This window comes from Maylandia zebra, linkage group LG7 (genome assembly GCF_041146795.1).
Source record: "Maylandia zebra isolate NMK-2024a linkage group LG7, Mzebra_GT3a, whole genome shotgun sequence".
Taxonomy (NCBI): Eukaryota; Metazoa; Chordata; class Actinopteri; order Cichliformes; family Cichlidae; genus Maylandia; species Maylandia zebra.
In genome coordinates, this window is record NC_135173.1 from 58961523 (window position 1) to 58981075 (window position 19553).

Below are 19553 nucleotides of genomic sequence, written 5' to 3' on the forward strand. Positions count from 1 at the left end.
GCCGGTACCTTTCCACCTCACACACTAACTCAGGCTCCTTTCCCACCAGAGAGGTGACATTCCATATCCCAATTGCTAATCTTGGTAGCTGAGGCCCACCAGGGCCTCCCCTCCTGGCTAGCGCCAAACACACATTGCACACGACCCCTACGGCACCTCCTGCAGGCAGTGGGCCTACAGAAGGAAGGGCTCATGTCCCTTTTTTGGGTTGTGCCTGGCCTGGCCCAATGGACTAAGGCCCGGCCACCAGACGCTCACCCTAGGGCACTCTCCCCAGGCCTGGCTCCAGGGCGCAGCTCTGCTAACCCTATCCCAGGTATGGTGAACTGTTCCCTTGATTGTATACTCTTAGGGGTTGATTTGCTCTGGGTCTGTTCCCTCACCCAGGACCAATTTGCCATGGGTGACCCTATCAGGGGGCAAAAGCCCCCCAACAACATGGCCCCTGGGATCCCTAGGATACACAAACCCCTCCACCACAATAAAGCAGTGATTCATGGACGGGCAACAAATAACAAAATACAAGTCAAAACACTGGGTCAAAGTGTCGTATAAATACATTAACTGGTAATACCATATGTTAGTTAAGTTTAATACAAGTTCAAAAGAGAACGGCAATTGACCTACGATAAATAGATACCCATGACAGGTAAATGTCATCACTGGCACACAGTAGCATCTAATTTAAAGAACAAACAAAAAACAACATATTCATGACTTGTCAAAACTATGAATTACAGAAGTAAGACTTTAAGGCATGCACAAAGCTGAAATCTTACCGCCCAGGTTTTGCTGAGTCTGAAGATCGGCGCACTCTGCAGAGCAGAAACCACGGACACCAGAGAATGGAGATTGTTCAACTCCAACAGTTTCTGTAAACAAGAGCGATTATAAAAGACATGTTAGGAACAGGATAGGAATGCGTAAAGTAACTTAGTTTTCCTTTAATTTTAATTGGTTATTAGGCTTTATTAGGCATTATTAGTGATTACCAATTATGGTACTAATTACTAATGAAGAAAAAAAAATACCACACCACAACAAAACAAATTCCAATTATTACTTGGATAAAGTACCAAGATGCGGAGTAAAAATACAATTTAAAAAAAAAAGTCTTATTTACAAATTACAAATTATTTAAAGGTTATATTCAACTAAGAATAGCAAAAAAGACAACTTCACTAAAATATGAACACTGAGAAATTTGCTTCTTGCAACATTTGCGCTCATTTTAAATTTAACAGCCACTGTGTTATATCACCTTGTCCTTTAAAAAAAACTGTACATGTTTAAAGGTCTGAGGGACTGAAGTCCCTCCAAGCTATCTCTGAGTGACAAACAGACAACTACACACTCTCACATAACTATAGCATTGTCCCCTCATCTTTCACTAGAAACATGAGGGGACAATGCTAATCACTGCACCACCGAGACACCCTGCTATATAAATCTTTTTCTCTCCCAAATAAATTTGTATTTTTTGGGAAATAAGATGTGCATACTGACTCACACACAAACTGAGGGACCTTGAAAGTAGCCCTGACCCCCTTAATATACCCTTTGCATATCTTCCACATCTCAACCTCAATGACCCAGACGGGTAGAGAGGGCCTGGGCGGAGGGCAATTTAAACCGGGCAGCAACAGGGTTAATCATAAAGTCTATCTCAATCTGGACAATTTCTTTGACTCCGTACGGAGAGGAATGCCTTTTGCCAATAGCCAAACCATCTGGCTGTCCTGGCAGGATGGAGTCAAGGTTCGATGGCCAAAAGGTTGTTTTCCTCCTCGGTCCTTAGCAGTGTGGAGCAAGTAGCTCTCCAAAGGTAGCAGCATCTGCAGATGGGAACGGAGGTCTCACCTTTGATGGCTGGGCAGACAGACAGCTGATAACTGAGCAATGCTTGAAAGGGTAATAGGCCTGTAGCAGCAGAGGTCATGGAGTTGTGGACGTACTTTACCCATTTTTAGATGGGACTTCCATGTGAACTGGGGGCCCCAGTCAGAAATGATGTCATAAGGAATGCAGATAAGTCTAAAAATGTGGTGGGTGAGTTTTTCTGCAATTTCCAGAGCTGATAGGAGTTTAGGAAGAGCAGCAAAATGGACAGCTTTGGAGAACCAGTCTATGCTGAATCTAGGGCTAGGTGAGACCACGGATGACCAGGTGTGGGTAGGGGTTTCAGGAGTCTTACAGGTAGGGAAGTGGAAATTTTGTTTTGAGCACATCTGGGTTGGAACATATTCCTAGACATCCTTGGACAAGGATGGCCAGGATGGCAGGTGAATCTTGAAGTCTGGGCCCAATGAATTACTTTTAAACTGAACTCTTGTGGGAACATAGAGACTATTTGGGGGTCCTGTAGTGGGGTATGGCTCCCTCTTCTGGGCACTGACGATCTCAGACTTAATCTCCCAGGTTACGGAACCAGCATGAGGACAGAATCGTCTCATCCTCAGGTGAGCTGTTGGAAGTGGCAAATTGTCTAGACAAGGCGTCTGACAGTGGGCCAGTAGGTTATAGAAATATTAAAGCGGGTAGAGAGCTGACCCACCTGCCTTGATGGGAGTTTAATCTTTTTGCAGTTTACACATAGGCAATATTCTTGTGATCTGTCTAAACAATAAATATATGCTCTGAGCCCACAAGCCAATGCTTCCATTCCCCCAATGCCAACTTCATGGCCAGTAGGGGTGGGGGAAAAAAATCGATACTGTGTAGTATCGTGATATTTTGTTTGCTAATAATGTATCGATACAGGGACAGCAGAAATCGATATTTTGTTACAAAAAAAGTTTTTGTGGAGTGGAACATGCTCTGACTTCAGAGCATGTTGATCAACTCCTTTTTCTGAGCAAGAATCCTGACATTCCTTCACTGTCCAAATGTGTTTAACTTTTTTTTTGGCAGCAATAAACACGACAGTTTACTTATTTTAATTTAAGACATGTTTTATTTTAATTAAGTTTAAAACTTTTTTATTTAATGTAAAATTATATTTTGTTTTAATTTACTTTCAAATTCTTCAGTTGCTGAATGGGCTGCATAGTTTTCATAAATTGCATAGTTCAGAATAGCTATAATTGTACCAGATGGTTGCATTCAGTTAAGTTGGACTAGACTGTAATACAAACCGTTCAGTTTGTCAACAATAAAACTGACATGAGAGAAAGACTGAGTGTGAGACTTTGATATTAGATAAAATGAATATTGATAAAGTTTACCTTTATGTACAGAATCGGAATATCGCAAAATATTTTAAAAAATTGCAATAATATCGTATCGTGCGTTAAGTATTGTGATAATATCGTATCGTGGGATGTATGGTGATTCCCACCTCTAATGGCCAGCAACTCCCGATCATAGTTTTTCCTTTGCTGGAGTCAGACGATGGGAGAAAAAGGCACACGCATGCATCTTACAAGAATGTTGCTGTGAGAGAACAGCACCCACTGCAGAATCGCGCTGCGTTGTCTGGAAGTCTGGACTCCCATGTGACCTTACAAAGTCCAGGCTATCGAAAACGCGAATACGGACTCCCGTACTTGAGTATTTAGAAATGGTCTAAAAGTCTGCAGTCTATTAACTGACCTCAGCTAACAATGTTAGCTCAGTGTCAGGAATCCTTTATTAATAGTAATTAAAAAAATAAATAAATAAAAAAATCATACAGTAATAGTACATCAAAGATACTGAAGTTTTGCCCATCCCATTCTTCTTATGAAGCAGTGTTGGAATTTCCAAGTAAGAAATGCATTCCTGCCCGTGCAGTGCTGGCTCTGTTGTGCTGGCTCTGGGTCCATTGTGTAACTGACGCCACCAAAATTAACAGGACACTTACATTAGAGCCTCTTATTGTGTGTTTTGTTTGGGTTTCCAGCAGTCAGAATGAGAGAAACTGTATTAATCCCAGATGGAAATTGAGTAAAAAAAAAAAAAGTTAAAAAAAAAAAAAGAGCAGCGGGTCATACTCGAACTCAGGCTGGCCGCTCTCAGCCATGCGCCCAAGTGCGTTTAGCCTTTAGCCTAAATCGGAAAAGACTGCCGTGTATTCTATTTATTTCAATAAAGTAACTGTATTCTGATTACTGCCTATTTAAACGGTAACTGTAATGGAATACAGTTACTCATTTTGTACTTTAAATACATAACGCCAGTATATATATTCCTCCCCAACACTGTGTGGTAAGTCTATACAAGTACTAGTGGGAAATGGTGGTAATGATGAATATGGTAAATCAATAGTGTGTTGAGCAGGGGTAGGGATTAATAAGTGTGTATAAACTTCTTTCAACTCCATTTCAGACTTAATGATTGAGAGGTTATTACATGTCATTGACATATAGTGTATGTTGTTTGAGCACATATCTGTGTGAATGTGTATACATATGTGTGTGCACATGTGTATATGCAGCTGTGTATATGTTAAATAAAAGGTTGTCGTCATCATCTTCATCATCATCTGAACTCACCTTTGCTATCTTGACAAAGTGACTCAGTATCTCTGCTCGGATTTTCAGTGTCTGGGCAGTTAAGATTTCTCTCACCAGCCAAAAGCTCACCTAAAACACACAAATATAATTTGAAACACAGGCACATGCTCACACACACATACACACAAAACTTCTGAGGATTAAGTCTGTTTATTTAGGATTTTCATGATCCCACAGATTTTGAATGACTCATTAACACACACACACACACACACTCCAAATTGAAGACAGAAGACAACTAGTGATGTATAGTGTAGTACTGTAAAATACAATGAAACAACATGAAATTTCTAATATCAAAATGAAGATAATTTTATTTTTAGTCAGTTCTCATGTTGGAGTGTATATTTTTTAGATGATACTCTAATAAAAACTAAGAAAATAATTTTGTTAAATATAGGCATACTTTTCATTTTCAAGACCTATTTGCCCTGTCTTCCTACAATTTTGAGGCCTACTCCCCTGGAAGAATTTGAAAATTAAGAGCCAAAATATGCATATATATAACAAACGTACTTAACTAGTTATAACCAGAATAGTTACAATAATGTTTGAAAAAAAGTGCAGTGAAAGTTAGCTGGCTGACATTTTTAAATATAATACATCTTGATTTTAAAGAACCTTTAAAAAAAACCTTTTAAAAAACAAAAAATAAGAGCTCCAAGGGGAAAGAAAGACTCTAGCTTGTGAAAAGTCCATTTCAATAGTAATTACACCAGATCTACCAAGATTAGCAAATGGGGAATATAGAAGGTAAAGTGCTTACTTGACTGTGAAATGTAGTTATAGGTTTTAAATAAGAGAAAAAACAGCATTTATCTTCACCAGTAATGCATCATAGATTGAATCCATCAGTATTTTTCATACAAAAACAATGATGAAGATGAAATTTGTCATAATTGATAGAGTGCATCTTCCTGGTTTTAACCCTTTAAGACCTACCATAGAACTAAGTCCGCCAGAGCTTACTTTATATTTTTACATGTTGTAGTGCCATTTTTGGGAGCATTTCAAGTTGCTATACAGTGGGGCAAAAAAGTATTTAGTCAGCCACCGATTGTGCAAGTTCCCCCACTTAAAATGATGACAGAGGTCAGTAATTTGCACCAGAAGTACACTTCAACTGTGAGAGACAGAATGTGAAAAAAAAATCCATGAATTCACATGATAGGATTTGTAAAGAATTTATTCGTAAATCAGGGTGGAAAATAAGTATTTGGTCACCTCAAACAAGGAAAATCTCTGGCTCTCACAGACCTGTAACGTCTTCTGTAAGAAGCTTTTCTGTCCCCCACTCGTTACCTGTATGAATGGCACCTGTTTGAACTCATCATCTGTATAAAAGACACCTGTCCACAGCCTCAAACAGTCAGACTCCAAACTCCGCCATGGCCAAGACCAAAGAGCTTTCGAAGGACACCAGGAAAAGTATTGTAGACCTGCACCAGACTGGGAAGAGTGAATCTACAATAGGCAAGCAGCTTGGTGTGAAAAAATCAACTGTGGGAGCAATCATCAGAAAATGGAAGACATACAAGACCACTGATAATCTCCCTCGATCTGGGGCTCCACGCAAGATCTCATCCCGTGGGGTCAAAATGATCATGAGAACGGTGAGCAAAGATCCCAGAACCACATGGGGGGACCTGGTGAATGACCTGCAGAGAGCTGGGACCAAAGTAACAAAGGTCACCATCAGTAACACACTACAACGGCAGGGAATCAAATCCCGCAGTGCCAGACGTGTTCCGCTGCTGAAGCCAGTGCATGTCCAGGCCCGTCTGAAGTTTGCCAGAGAGCACATGGATGATACAGCAGAGGATTGGGAGAATGTCATGTGGTCAGATGAAACCAAAGTAGAACTTTTTGGTATAAACTCAACTCGTCGTGTTTGGAGGAAGAAGAATACTGAGTTGCATCCCAAGAACACCATACCTACTGTGAAGCATGGGGGTGGAAACATCATGCTATGGGGCTGTTTTTCTGCCAAGGGGACAGGACGACTGATCCGTGTTAAGGACAGAATGAATGGGGCCATGTATCGTGAGATTTTGAGCCAAAACCTCCTTCCATCAGTGAGAACTTTGAAGATGAAACGAGGCTGGGTCTTCCAACATGACAATGATCCAAAACACACCGCCCGGGCAACAAAGGAGTGGCTCCGTAAGAAGCATTTGAAAGTCCTGGAGTGGCCTAGCCAGTCTCCAGACCTCAACCCCATAGAAAATCTGTGGCGGGAGTTGAAAGTCCGTGTTGCTCGGCGACAGCCCCAAAACATCACTGCTCTCGAGAAGATCTGCATGGAGGAATGGGCCAAAATACCAGCTACTGTGTGTGCAAACCTGGTAAAGACCTATAGTAAACGTTTGACCTCTGTTATTGCCAACAAAGGTTATGTTACAAAGTATTGAGTTGTATTTTTGTTATTGACCAAATACTTATTTTCCACCCTGATTTACGAATAAATTCTTTACAAATCCTACCATGTGGATTCATGGATTTTTTTTTCACATTCTGTCTCTCACAGTTGAAGTGTACCTCTGGTGCAAATTACTGACCTCTGTCATCATTTTAAGTGGGGGAACTTGCACAATCGGTGGCTGACTAAATACTTTTTTGCCCCATCAATACAACTGTTATAGCCCAAATTTTAATAATATTTATGCATTAAATCCATAGTAACCACATAAATTGCAAAAAACTGCAATAAACTACAGAAAAATTTAAAATCATTTTTGTTTTGTTTTTTACATATATTTCTAATTAGAGAAATTTAAGAAGTTTATCCCTCAAAACTTTAAATACAAAAAAGTTGCAAAAAATAGTTTACAACCACAGGAAATTTATTTTGAGTGTCTTCATAGTTTTATTTTTGAGATACACCAATTTTTATATACTGCAGAAAAAACGAAAAACAATCCTATAATGCAAATTTGCAAAGAAAATGTGCATCAAAATAAACTATTTAAAGCAGTGCAATTTGAGTTCTAAGCATCCCAGAAACTATTCAGAAAAGTCTAAAGTCAAACATGACTTTTAAAAACACCAGTATAGGCTTTTAAGGCCTACAAGTAAAAAACTACATTTTCTGCGAAAATGACATCACTTCCGGTTTCGGGCAGGAAATGGCGGACATGCGATCATTTGCGTTGACGTCTATTTCAATGTAGGAAGTGTTACAAACAGCTGATTGGCTCGGCAAAGCGTGTTTCTGGAATATTATGTTTTTGTTCCTGCAAGCGCTTTTTATGCAATTTTTGCAAAGCTATATGTGGAAGGAAACTGTGACCTAGCACAAGCTGATGGCATGAGATGTAAGTACAACTCCTCCGGTTTCATATGCAAAAAAAATTATTGCGCTAGCTTACGTGGTTCCGGTTCTACAGGGATTTAAAAATAGATCAAAATGGAGCATGCCCGCTCCGACTGGCTTTAAAGGGTTAACTAATGACCTTTGAGCAGCATCAAGTTTTTTTATTAACATCAAAGCCAAGAATGTTCACTATGAGCTTTATAGTTGAAAGAACTATAGTTTAAACTCCCTAGTTTCATTTTCATTTTTTAACTCCATATATTGAACTTAAAAATGCTCAAAAATATTGCGTTCAATGTAAAGCTAAAATAAAAGTGGGCCGTCAAGTCTGACACCTTAGTATTAATAGATTTGAACCTTGAATGTCCCTACCTGACCAGAAGACTAAAACAAATATGTGCTTTAGAAATCGTATGGGACAAACCTGGTTGAACCGACGTGTGAATGCAACCACATTGGGGGCTAAACTGTGTTTCTCCTTCCCACTCCATCCACAACTAGCCAGCTCCTGCAGAGTAGGAAAGAAGAAAAATTATTTCAGGAATCACCAATAGCACCTGGAGTGTGGTTGCTGACACTATATATATTTATGCATTTTACTAAACTGACAAGGAATGATCACACCACATTATTCGTGGTCAGCAACACTTGTGAAACTAGGAATATATGGGATTCCCCTGCTGCAAAATAACAAACTGCCATTTAGGGTGTTTTCACACAGGTTTAACTGAATTTTTCCCCATCAAACTTTGTTCAGGTGGTTATTGCTTTTTTATTGCTAGTCAGCCTCATACATCCGGTCCAGTTGGAGGCTTTGCTGCTGTGTTTGAAAACAGATCCTCATGTCATTCTATGAAAGTTAGACATTTTTCATTGTCTCAAATACAGTTGATTGAAGCAGGGAATAAGAATAATCTTCCCATTTTGTGCATTTGTATCATCTGCTTTTTCAAGGAGTTCAAGTGACACTCTAATCTTCCACTATGAAGCTGTCCAGATTAGTTATAGTTGATGCGATGACTCTGACCTCTTTACCAGGACCTTTATCAGTATCATGGATTGTTTTCATTTTACCCAATATGTGTCTGGCCCCACACATAGTAAAGGACAGATACTGGACCTTGTTTTTACTTTGGGTTTCAGAGTGGCATTTGTTCTCAGGAAGTTTTTACTTCATCCTTTCTTTTTAAGTTCTCTCTCCTTGTGTCTTCGTCTCCCGTTTGCCATGTAGTTAGCTCTCACATCCTAAATCTCTTTTCTGCAGTTAAATTATTCTGATTCTTTTAATTTATTTTTATATCCTTTTAATGATGTTGATCTCTCAACAAATTCATTATCATTATGTTTGCAATGACCCATGATGTTAACAGGCTTGTTGTAGAAGTTTTTTTTCCTTTTCTTTTTTTGTTACTCTGCAAGTCAACCATCTCTTTTTCTTGCTTACATTCCGAAAGAGGTCATTTCTGCTGGACCTTTCCACAAAGCTCCTCACCTCACCCTGTATTCCAATTCCACTCCACCCTTTATACACCCAATCAGTGAAGTGTCAAAGAACTTCTGCAGGTGGCATGTTTTACTCCTATACTGGAAATCTGCAATCCACATCAGTAAACAGGAATGGAGATACGACTGTCCTCTATGGTGCGCCAACATTACTAACCACCACGTCAGACAGGGTGCCCCTAGCTGCACCAACTGAGGCCTATCTGACTTATATATACAGCAATCCAAGAAAAAATTAGAAGTGGTGAAATCCATTCTGAGCTTCTTCTCACTCATCTTCTCACTATTCAGGTGAGAATGAGTATTCTGTAATAGGTAAATAACAGCATCATTCACCCCCACAAGAGGATGATAAGCAAACTGAAGAGATTCAAGATCATGTAAGCTAAGCCAGCCAAGAACCAGTCTCTCCAACACCTGCATGACATGTGACATCGTGATAAAGATTTATAAAGAAGGAATCGCTTTCTTTGGTACCGGCACAAAACAGGATGTCTAGCACTGGTACCTTTTTCTGTAAAAGACTCAAGTTGAAGAGTTGCTGCAGGATGCCAGGCAGCTGGGTAGCACATAAATTTAGGAGCTTTGGAATGATGCGATCATTCCTGAGCCTTGGCTTGGTCTAACCTTTCCAGCTGTCTTCTTACCTGGCCAACTGCCACAGTCGTGTTGAGAACTGTATAATGGGCTGAGGGCGTGTTAAGGCTGTATTTAGTGTTTAGGGTAAACAGGGATTCAAAAACTAAACCTGTTGAAAAACAGATTCATTTCACTGACTCTGTACGGGATGCCCCCCTGCTGCTATTAATCTTTTGGGTTTAGGCCAGTAACATTCCAAGTCAGCAGTAGGACAACTTCAACACTTGGACATGGATTGATCTACCCAATAGGCAGCTCAAACCCAATAGGCAGATCAAACCATTCCAGGTGTTTGCATAGAAGGTCATATTTAAATAAACTTTAATAGATTTCTAGTAAGTCTAAAATTAACTCACTGAAAGTACAAAGGATAAGTTATAGTATACACTATCAGTGAAAAATGTAGCAATTTTATTGAAAAGGTTAAAAGACAAAGTGAAAGTTACAATATTTCCATGTGATTGTTTTTTGATATATATATTCTTATTCTCATCATTCTCTTCATTTTTGTACAATAGGAGGAGACAAATCATCCATCTTTTATACAGCCATAGAATAGAATAGAATAGAATAGAATAGAATGTCTTTATTGTCACTATACAGTTGTACAATGAGATACATTGTACAGGGCAGTTTGTTATGCTTTGCAACTAAGGAAGCTGCTGCAACGGGCTCCCACTCTCAACGTGCCACTCACCAAGTATTCAGATTCATGTTTAATTAGATCTGGATATGTGGACAGATGTAGAGATTAACTGCTGGAAAGTCCTAAATGCTTTGCTCAAAGTATTTAAAACACAGATGAATCAACAGTTGCAACCTGAAATTTTTGCTTCGCTTCTCTCATGGCAGAGGCATGTGTGGAGAGTTCTCTAAGTCTTGGATTTCATTAACCCCAGGCTTGTTTTTCAGGCTGTGTACTGCTCCGCTTGCACTGTGCCTCAATAGTTGTGCAGCCCATATACAAACAGTCAGCAATGGAGCCCAGTGATTTTAACATTCCAGCATTCCAAGGGAGCTTTTACTTTGACTTAACACTTTCTGTCACACATACACTCACTATGATGGATGCACTAGGGGCAATTTGGGGTCAGAGAATGTTTCTCCAAGCAAACTTTAGCATGTGAACTTGAGGAGCTCAGGACTAAACTAACATTTGATTGGTAGACTACCCACTGTACTACCTCAGCCACATGCAACTGAATAATTGAAAAATGAACAACGAATGACAACTACTTTGTTAAGAACCCCACCATATTCAGCTCAAGACCCAAATGCGTTATGGAAAAAGAAGGTGACCCAAGAGAAGCCTTTGTTGTCCAAAAATTACATCCATCCAAAACTACAGTTTACCAGAAAGCATAAAGACTGACCAGACTTTCTGTCAAAGATGGAATTGTCTGACCAATATAGTAGAGATAACTGGCACAAACCAAAGACAGATTTCAATGAAGAAGCAGATACATGGTGGAGGAAGTGTTCTGCTTTTGCTGTGTTACAGATTGGGCAGTTTGTGGTTTCTAATTTCCATTTGAATTCTGTAACACTTCAAAAGCAGTGGTGCAAGATAATGTCGTCATCTGTCTGAAACTTGAAGTTGGAAGAGAAATAGATCCTAACCTAGCACTAGAAAATTTCTCCAAGGAATATATCAAAAAGAAGAATTTGAGGGTTATATAATAGCCTAATTAAAGCCCAGATTTGAAACAACAGATCTGAACCTGGAGGACTACAGTTCAACTAGTCAATACCAGAGACTGGTGATTAATTATGCAAAGAGCCTTCAAGAATGTATTTTTCCAAAGGGAGCAATACATTATGCAGCAATGACAAACTTATATATATTCAGTCCTTAATAACTTACTGCCATGTCAAAATCTATCAACAAATATCTTACAAATGCATAATATCTACAACAAAAAGCATATGCTTTGCTCCACACACTCATGGTAATCCTTTTGCATTTCAATCCGTCAACACAATATTAAAAAGCCAAGATAATGCAAATGTTATAAATTATTAAATTGAGGTAAATAAAACACAACAAAAACAACAGAAGTACATATGTGCTTTTGTTTGGTTAAAAAAGGAATGAATTGTTTGAACCTGATTCAAGTGACATTTGGGGGAAGCCTGAACACATGTTGGATGGGCTTTATTGTACACCTACCACTGACAGATGTGAAACCCATGGCTACAAAGTCATAACTTTCTGACTGACATTTAGAGATAAAACTACTTGGGATGCCATTTTAGAAGAACAGATTTGTGTACAATTACGTAATTAGGGGATTTCATCCCGACCCAATTCCAAATCTCAATTTCTTTCCATTTCTCTCCCCGGTAATCCTCCTGGCACATAGCATCTGAAGACACTGATGCTTCGAGATTTTTCAGCCAGGAACAGTGAAAGGAAGTTTACTGACTAATGCAGGCTAAGCAGCATTTCCAAACATGGAGGACAATCCAGGTTCAGCTGACTGGAGCAGCTGTGAAGACCATCTTGAGCAGAAATACTTGTAATCAGTGAATGAGGAGGAGTAGCTCTCTGAGGGGAATCCTGCATTTTGGTTTTTCACCTTTTTTTTTTAATGGTAGAGAAAGATGGCTTTCAATGAAGCGCAGTAAAGGTTTGTCTGGCCAAGAGTCACACCACTGAGTGCACTGTTATTGCCACTGTATAGGTGATACCATTTAGCAATCATAATCATATTGCCTAAGAACAGTGTTCATATTCCATGGGACTGTTATACATCTAAGCTCATAGAAATTAATCAGAAACTGCTTGAAGAATTCAGTAATAATCAACTATTAGGCTTATGACACTCCACAGTTGGCATTGAGAATGAAACTGTGAAATGATTTTAGAAGACTACCCACCACTTTAACATCACAAGCATTTCTTACCTCTGGTTGTATGGCTTTAAACACTGGTGCATCCATCAGGGTGATTTGACTCTGAAAGAAAAAAAAAAAGTTACATAGACATATACACACACACACCAAGTCCGATTAAAATTATATAATGGACATGGACATAATGTTTAGACTCTTGGCTTTCATTTGAGGGTATCCACATTCAACTGGATAAAGGGTTTAGGAGTTTCACCTCCTTAACATGTGCCACCCTCTTTTTAAAGAGACCAAAAGTAATTGCAAATAATTGAACATTAAAGGCTATTTTATGGGCAGGTATGGGCAATTCCTTTATTATGTCATTGCCAATTAAGCAGATAAAAGCCCTGTAATTGTTTTGAGGTGTGGTGCTTGCAGTTGATAGATTTGGAAGATTGTGCTGTGAATGGACAACGCGCTGTCAAAGGAGTTCTCCCTGCAGGTAAAACAAGCCATCCTTAAGCAGCGAAAACAGAAAAGAAAAAAAAAACATCAGAGAAACTGCCACATCATTAGGAGTGGAAAAATCTACAGTTCTCAGTACATCCTGAGAAAGAAGGAAAGCACTGTTGAACTCAGCAATGCAAAAAGACGTCCTGGACGTCCACGGAAGACAGCAGCGGTGGATGATCGGAGAATCATTTCCATAATGAAGAGAGACCCCTTCAAAACAGCCAAGGAGGTAGACGAATCAATATACAAGTCTACCATAAAGAGAAGACTGCAGCTCATGATCCAAAGCATACCACATCAGAGGTAGTGTGACGGTTTGGACGTGCGTGGCTGCCAGTGGCACTGGGACACTACCATTTATTGATGATGTGACACAAAACAGAAGCAGCCGAACTAATTCTTAGTTTTTCAGGGAAATACTGTCTGCAGCAAAATGCAGTCAAATTGATTGGGTGGCATTTCCTGATACAGATGGATACTGACGCAAAACATACAGCCAAAGCAACCCAGGAGTTTATTAAAGCAAAGAAGTGGAATATTCTTAAATGGTCAAGTTAGTCACCTGATCTTAACACAACTGAGCATGCATTTTGAAGACTAAACTTTGGACAAAAAGGTCTACAAACAGGCGGAGCTTTAAAAAGGAGGAAACCCACCATCTGGTGATGTCCATGAGTTCAATACTTCATGCTGTCACTGGCAACAAATGGGTTTTCAACCAAGTATTAGAAATGAACATTTTATTTTCAGTTATCTAATTTGTCCAATTATTTTTGAGCACCTGAAATGAAGGAATTGTGTTAGAAAATGCTCTAGGTCATCACATTTTTATGCAGTCTTTTTGTTCAACCCACTGAATTAAAGCCGAAGGTCGGCAGTTTAACTGGAGTCGAAGATGTTTCATTTAAAATTCATTGTGGTAATTTAGAGAACCAAAATGAGGAAAAAAGTTGTCTCTGTCCAAATATTTATGGACCTAACTGTATAGCTAGTGCTACAGAAGAAGAATAGGCATAAAGAGAGTAACATTTCTACATGACAGTTTCTACAACATCTCTATCAGCTCAACAAATATCAGCAAAAACATGGACTGTTCGTGCGCAGTTTGTCACACAGTGTTTTGCTAACTAAAGGTCCAGCTGCTAAAGGTCCAGAGAGAGAAAAAAAAATGAGTTAACTTCAGTGAGAGATGGAGAAACATAAGAAAAGACAGGAGAGAAGGGGAAGAAGAGAGGGTACATTTAAAGGTAAGGACTCCTCAGTGACACTTAACACATAAACTGCAGATTGAAAGATTACATGTAATGTTGCATTAAAATTCTGGGTACTTTTTTGCAGGATTAGCTTAGCTTTAATGTAGTGAATTCACATTGAAAAACTGTGTTGGACTGATACACAGTGGCTGTGATGGTCAGTGTTAGGTAGCAGAGATTAATTTACATTTAAACTGATGACGCTTAGATTCTTTCACTGAATTCACTCATTATGTTGTTATGTATGTTGTTGTATGCTGTTGGTGTAGGAAATGGAACTCAGCAGAGATAGCTGTCACACAGCTTCTTAGATCTTGTTGAATTCAGTTGTGAAAATTCACAAACAGCAACAGGTCAGCTGATAACAGCTTCTCTACTAAGAAAACCTATTGGAGCTCACAATATAAATTATTGTAAGCTGTTCGTATTTTCTCCAAGCTGTGCCACTACAAAAGATCTTAGTCTTGCCCCACCTGCTAAATCTCACTGTAACCGTTCACTGTTTCTATTTCGTAGTGGAGGCAACAGAAGACATTTTTTTTGTTTTTATTCTTTTTTTTTTATTCTGCTTTGAATAACAGATTCAAACTGAGTACATTCATTAGAATTAGAATTTAGATTCAAAAAACATTTGAATTCTCATGTACTAATATCATACTTATATATATAAGTATATTAATAAAGCAGAATGTCCAGTTGTCTGTGCATAAAAACAGATTATACTTTTAACTTTCTTACTTTGAGTAGATTACAGAGACTGTACTTGTTCACTTTTACTTGAGGAAAGAGGTTAAATCAATGCTTCAACTTTAACTGGAGTATTTTTTTTAACACAGGTATTTCAGCTGCAGATGAGGGGTGATGCAGTGGGTTCAGGGCAGTGCTAGTTGGGGCTGATTGGTGCTGCTAGTAATAACTGTCTAGTCTTGCTTCTTTTATTTAATAGAATGCTGAGATAAGGCAAGCAAAGCTGCAGAGTGGAAGCAGTATCCTAGTCAAATGCCCAAACCAGCTCAAGTGGCACTTTTCGATGTGGAGGAGTAGTATCTCTACTTTGATCCTCTCTCTGATGGCTGAACCCCTCATCTCTAAAGGAGAAATAGGGTGAGGAGAAAGCTTACCGTTTCTATCCACAGCCCTGTTCGTTAGGTTACTACCAAAGCCTGTGACCACTGGTGAGAGTGTGAACATAGGTTGACCAATAACACGACAACTTCGCTTTTACGCTCCTGTCTCTCTTCTCCGTGGCGGACTAGGACTGGTGTAGCATGTGCATAACTGCAGCCTCAGCCCCAGTCCATCTCTCCCCTCACACATGAACAAGACTCCAAGCTACTTAAACTCCTCTACTTGGAACAGCAATGTCTCTGACCCAGAGTGGGCACTCCACTCCACCCTTTTCTGGCTGAAGACCATGGCCTCAGACTTTGAGTTTCTAATTCTCACACCAGCCACTTCACACTCTGCTGAGAACTGCTCCAGTGTAAGATAGAGACCACGACCTGATGAAACGAATAGGACTACATCATCTGCAAAAACAGAGATGAGATTCTGAGGTCACCAAGGCAGATGCTACACACCTAGATATTCTGTTTATAAAAATTATAAACAGAATTGATGAAAAAGGGCAACTCTGGTGGAGTTCAATACCCACTAGAAATGAGTTAGACTTATTGCCAGCAATGTGGACAAAGCTCTCACTGCAGCTGTACAGGGACCGAATGGCTCATAACAATCGGCCAAACACCGTATACTCCAGCACCACCCCCCACGGGATACCCTGAGGGATATGGTCGAATTCCTTTTACAAGTCTATAAAACACATGTAGGAACACACCATTCTTAAAGATTGGAACCACCACCTTAGTCTGCCAATCCTGAGACAATGGCCCAGATTGCCACAAGCGCTGCAGAGGTGTGTCCAGCAATACAGCCCTATAACATCCAGAGAATTCAGGAATTTAGGGTGAATTTCATTCACCACGGCCACCAAGGTGTTGTTTAACTACCAAGGTTATTATCGTTAACGAAAACTAACGAAATAACGAAAACTAGAAGTGAAAAAACATTTTCATTAACGGAAATAAAAATAAAAACAAAAAAAGGAAAACTAACTAAAATTAACTGAATTTATAGCAAAAATGTGTTTAGTTTTCATTGATGTGTGCGTGTCATACAATAGTCAAGGGTGAAAATGAAGTTTAGTTTCCAGATTTTTTTTCTTGCTGTCTAATTATGCCAGCAGGTGGCCAGTACGTTAGTAGAGTCGTCTGTGTTGCTGCTCCGTCCACGCGCAGAATCATGTCAGGAAAAGTCGGGAGAAAGCGCCAGAGTCCAATTTGGGATTACTTTGAATATGACTGTGTTTTGGATAAAGCAAGTGTCTTGTAGTGGAAAGAGACAAATTATGAGGGACATTTCTAAAGGGAAAAAAAATCCCACAAACCTTAAAGTGCACTTGAAAAGCTCACACAAGAAGGCTAACCTAGCTTACCTTGAGAATGTAAGGGAGCACACTCAACCCTCATCCCCAGAAACAGACGCTAACCCTAGGCAAGGCAGCGTGATGCATCCCGAGACAACAGGACTGGGATATCTACATAACCGTGTGAGTCAATTGCCTTCAAAAAGTTTATCAATTCACTTGAACCAAAATTATGAACACCCGGTGCTGCAAGAGTCAATAGTCTCATTGGGGCCAAGATATACAGTGGGGCAAAAAAGTATTTAGTCAGCCACAGATTGTGCAAGTTCCCCCACTTAAAATGATGACAGAGGTCAGTAATTTGCACCAGAGGTACACTTCAACTGTGAGAGACAGAATGTGAAAAAAAAAATCCATGAATCCACATGGTAGGATTTGTAAAGAATTTATTCGTAAATCAGGGTGGAAAATAAGTATTTGGTCACCTCAAACAAGGAAAATCTCTGGCTCTCACAGACCTGTAACGTCTTCTGTAAGAAGCTTTTCTGTCCCCCACTCGTTACCTGTATGAATGGCACCTGTTTGAACTCATCATCTGTATAAAAGACACCTGTCCACAGCCTCAAACAGTCAGACTCCAAACTCCGCCATGGCCAAGACCAAAGAGCTTTCGAAGGACACCAGGAAAAGTATTGTAGACCTGCACCAGACTGGGAAGAGTGAATCTACAATAGGCAAGCAGCTTGGTGTGAAAAAATCAACTGTGGGAGCAATCATCAGAAAATGGAAGACATACAAGACCACTGATAATCTCCCTCGATCTGGGGCTCCACGCAAGATCTCATCCCGTGGGGTCAAAATGATCATGAGAACGGTGAGCAAAGATCCCAGAACCACACGGGGGGACCTGGTGAATGACCTGCAGAGAGCTGGGACCAAAGTAACAAAGGTCACCATCAGTAACACACTACAACGGCAGGGAATCAAATCCCGCAGTGCCAGACGTGTTCCGCTGCTGAAGCCAGTGCATGTCCAGGCCCGTCTGAAGTTTGCCAGAGAGCACATGGATGATACAGCAGAGGATTGGGAGAATGTCATGTGGTCAGATGAAACCAAAGTAGAACTTTTTGGTATAAACTCAACTCGTCGTGTTTGGAGGAAGAAGAATACTGAGTTGCATCCCAAGAACACCATACCTACTGTGAAGCATGGGGGTGGAAACATCATGCTATGGGGCTGTTTTTCTGCCAAGGGGACAGGACGACTGATCCGTGTTAAGGACAGAATGAATGGGGCCATGTATCGTGAGATTTTGAGCCAAAACCTCCTTCCATCAGTGAGAACTTTGAAGATGAAACGAGGCTGGGTCTTCCAACATGACAATGATCCAAAACACACCGCCCGGGCAACAAAGGAGTGGCTCCGTAAGAAGCATTTGAAAGTCCTGGAGTGGCCTAGCCAGTCTCCAGACCTCAACCCCATAGAAAATCTGTGGCGGGAGTTGAAAGTCCGTGTTGCTCGGCGACAGCCCTAAAACATCACTGCTCTCGAGAAGATCTGCATGGAGGAATGGGCCAAAATACCAGCTACTGTGTGTGCAAACCTGGTAAAGACCTATAGTAAACATTTGACCTCTGTTATTGCCAACAAAGGTTATGTTACAAAGTATTGAGTTGTATTTTTGTTATTGACCAAATACTTATTTTCCACCCTGATTTACGAATAAATTCTTTACAAATCCTACCATGTGGATTCATGGATTTTTTTTTCACATTCTGTCTCTCACAGTTGAAGTGTACCTCTGGTGCAAATTACTGACATCTGTCATCATTTTAGGTGGGGGAACTTGCACAATCGGTGGCTGACTAAATACTTTTTGCCCCACTGTACATTTTATAGTTGCCTGGTATCAATGGTTGTTCATCTGCCTTTATTTATTTATTTAAAGAACCCATAGGTGGGAATGTGAGTTGTCTGTCTCTGCGTGTTAGCCCTGCGACAGACAGGCGACCTGTCCAGGGTGCAGGGTATGGTAGCTGGAATAGCAACATACCCAAAGATAAGCAGAAGAGAATGACTGATATGATGAAACTGGGATTTTGTTACACTTAATTATTGCAAACACAACTAAAACTATAACTGAAACTAATCAAAACTAAACTGAAACTAAGGATTTTCAAAAAAATAAAAACTAAACTAAACTAGCAAACAATTGGTAAAAACTAATTAAAACTGATATAAAATTGAAAATCTGAAGTCAAAACTAAATAAAAATAAAAAAACTAATGAAAATTGCAAAACTATTAAAACCCTGTTAACTACCTGAGTGACTTTGCCATTCAGACTCAATGTCCTCAGCCTCCCTCAGAACACTATTAAAGTTCTGCCAGAGGTGAGAGTTGAACATCTTGTGGTCAGGGGCTTCTGCCAGGTGTTCCCAATGCACCTTCGCTATATGTTTTGGTGTGCCATGTCTGTCCAGCATCCTCCCTTGCCACCTGATCCAACTCACCACATGTGGTGATCAGCTGACGGTTCAGCAGCTCCTTCATCTAAGTGTCCAGAGATCTAGTGCCACG

At 39.9% G+C, this 19553-nt stretch overlaps 1 protein-coding gene across 2 annotated transcripts in view; it reads right to left on the bottom strand.

Annotated features, from left to right (window-relative positions):
• The window catches only part of LOC101469782 (ras-specific guanine nucleotide-releasing factor RalGPS1), a 91112-nt gene that overhangs the window by 50115 nt on the left and 21444 nt on the right, over nt 1-19553 (bottom strand). For both annotated transcript variants that reach the window (XM_024803287.2, XM_076886802.1), the window contains exons 4-7: nt 12856-12906; nt 8231-8314; nt 4473-4562; nt 780-872 (exon numbers count right to left, since the gene is read on the bottom strand). In XM_024803287.2, coding sequence (XP_024659055.1) covers nt 780-872; nt 4473-4562; nt 8231-8314; nt 12856-12906 — 318 coding nt within the window. The remainder of the gene's footprint in view (nt 1-779; nt 873-4472; nt 4563-8230; nt 8315-12855; nt 12907-19553) is intronic.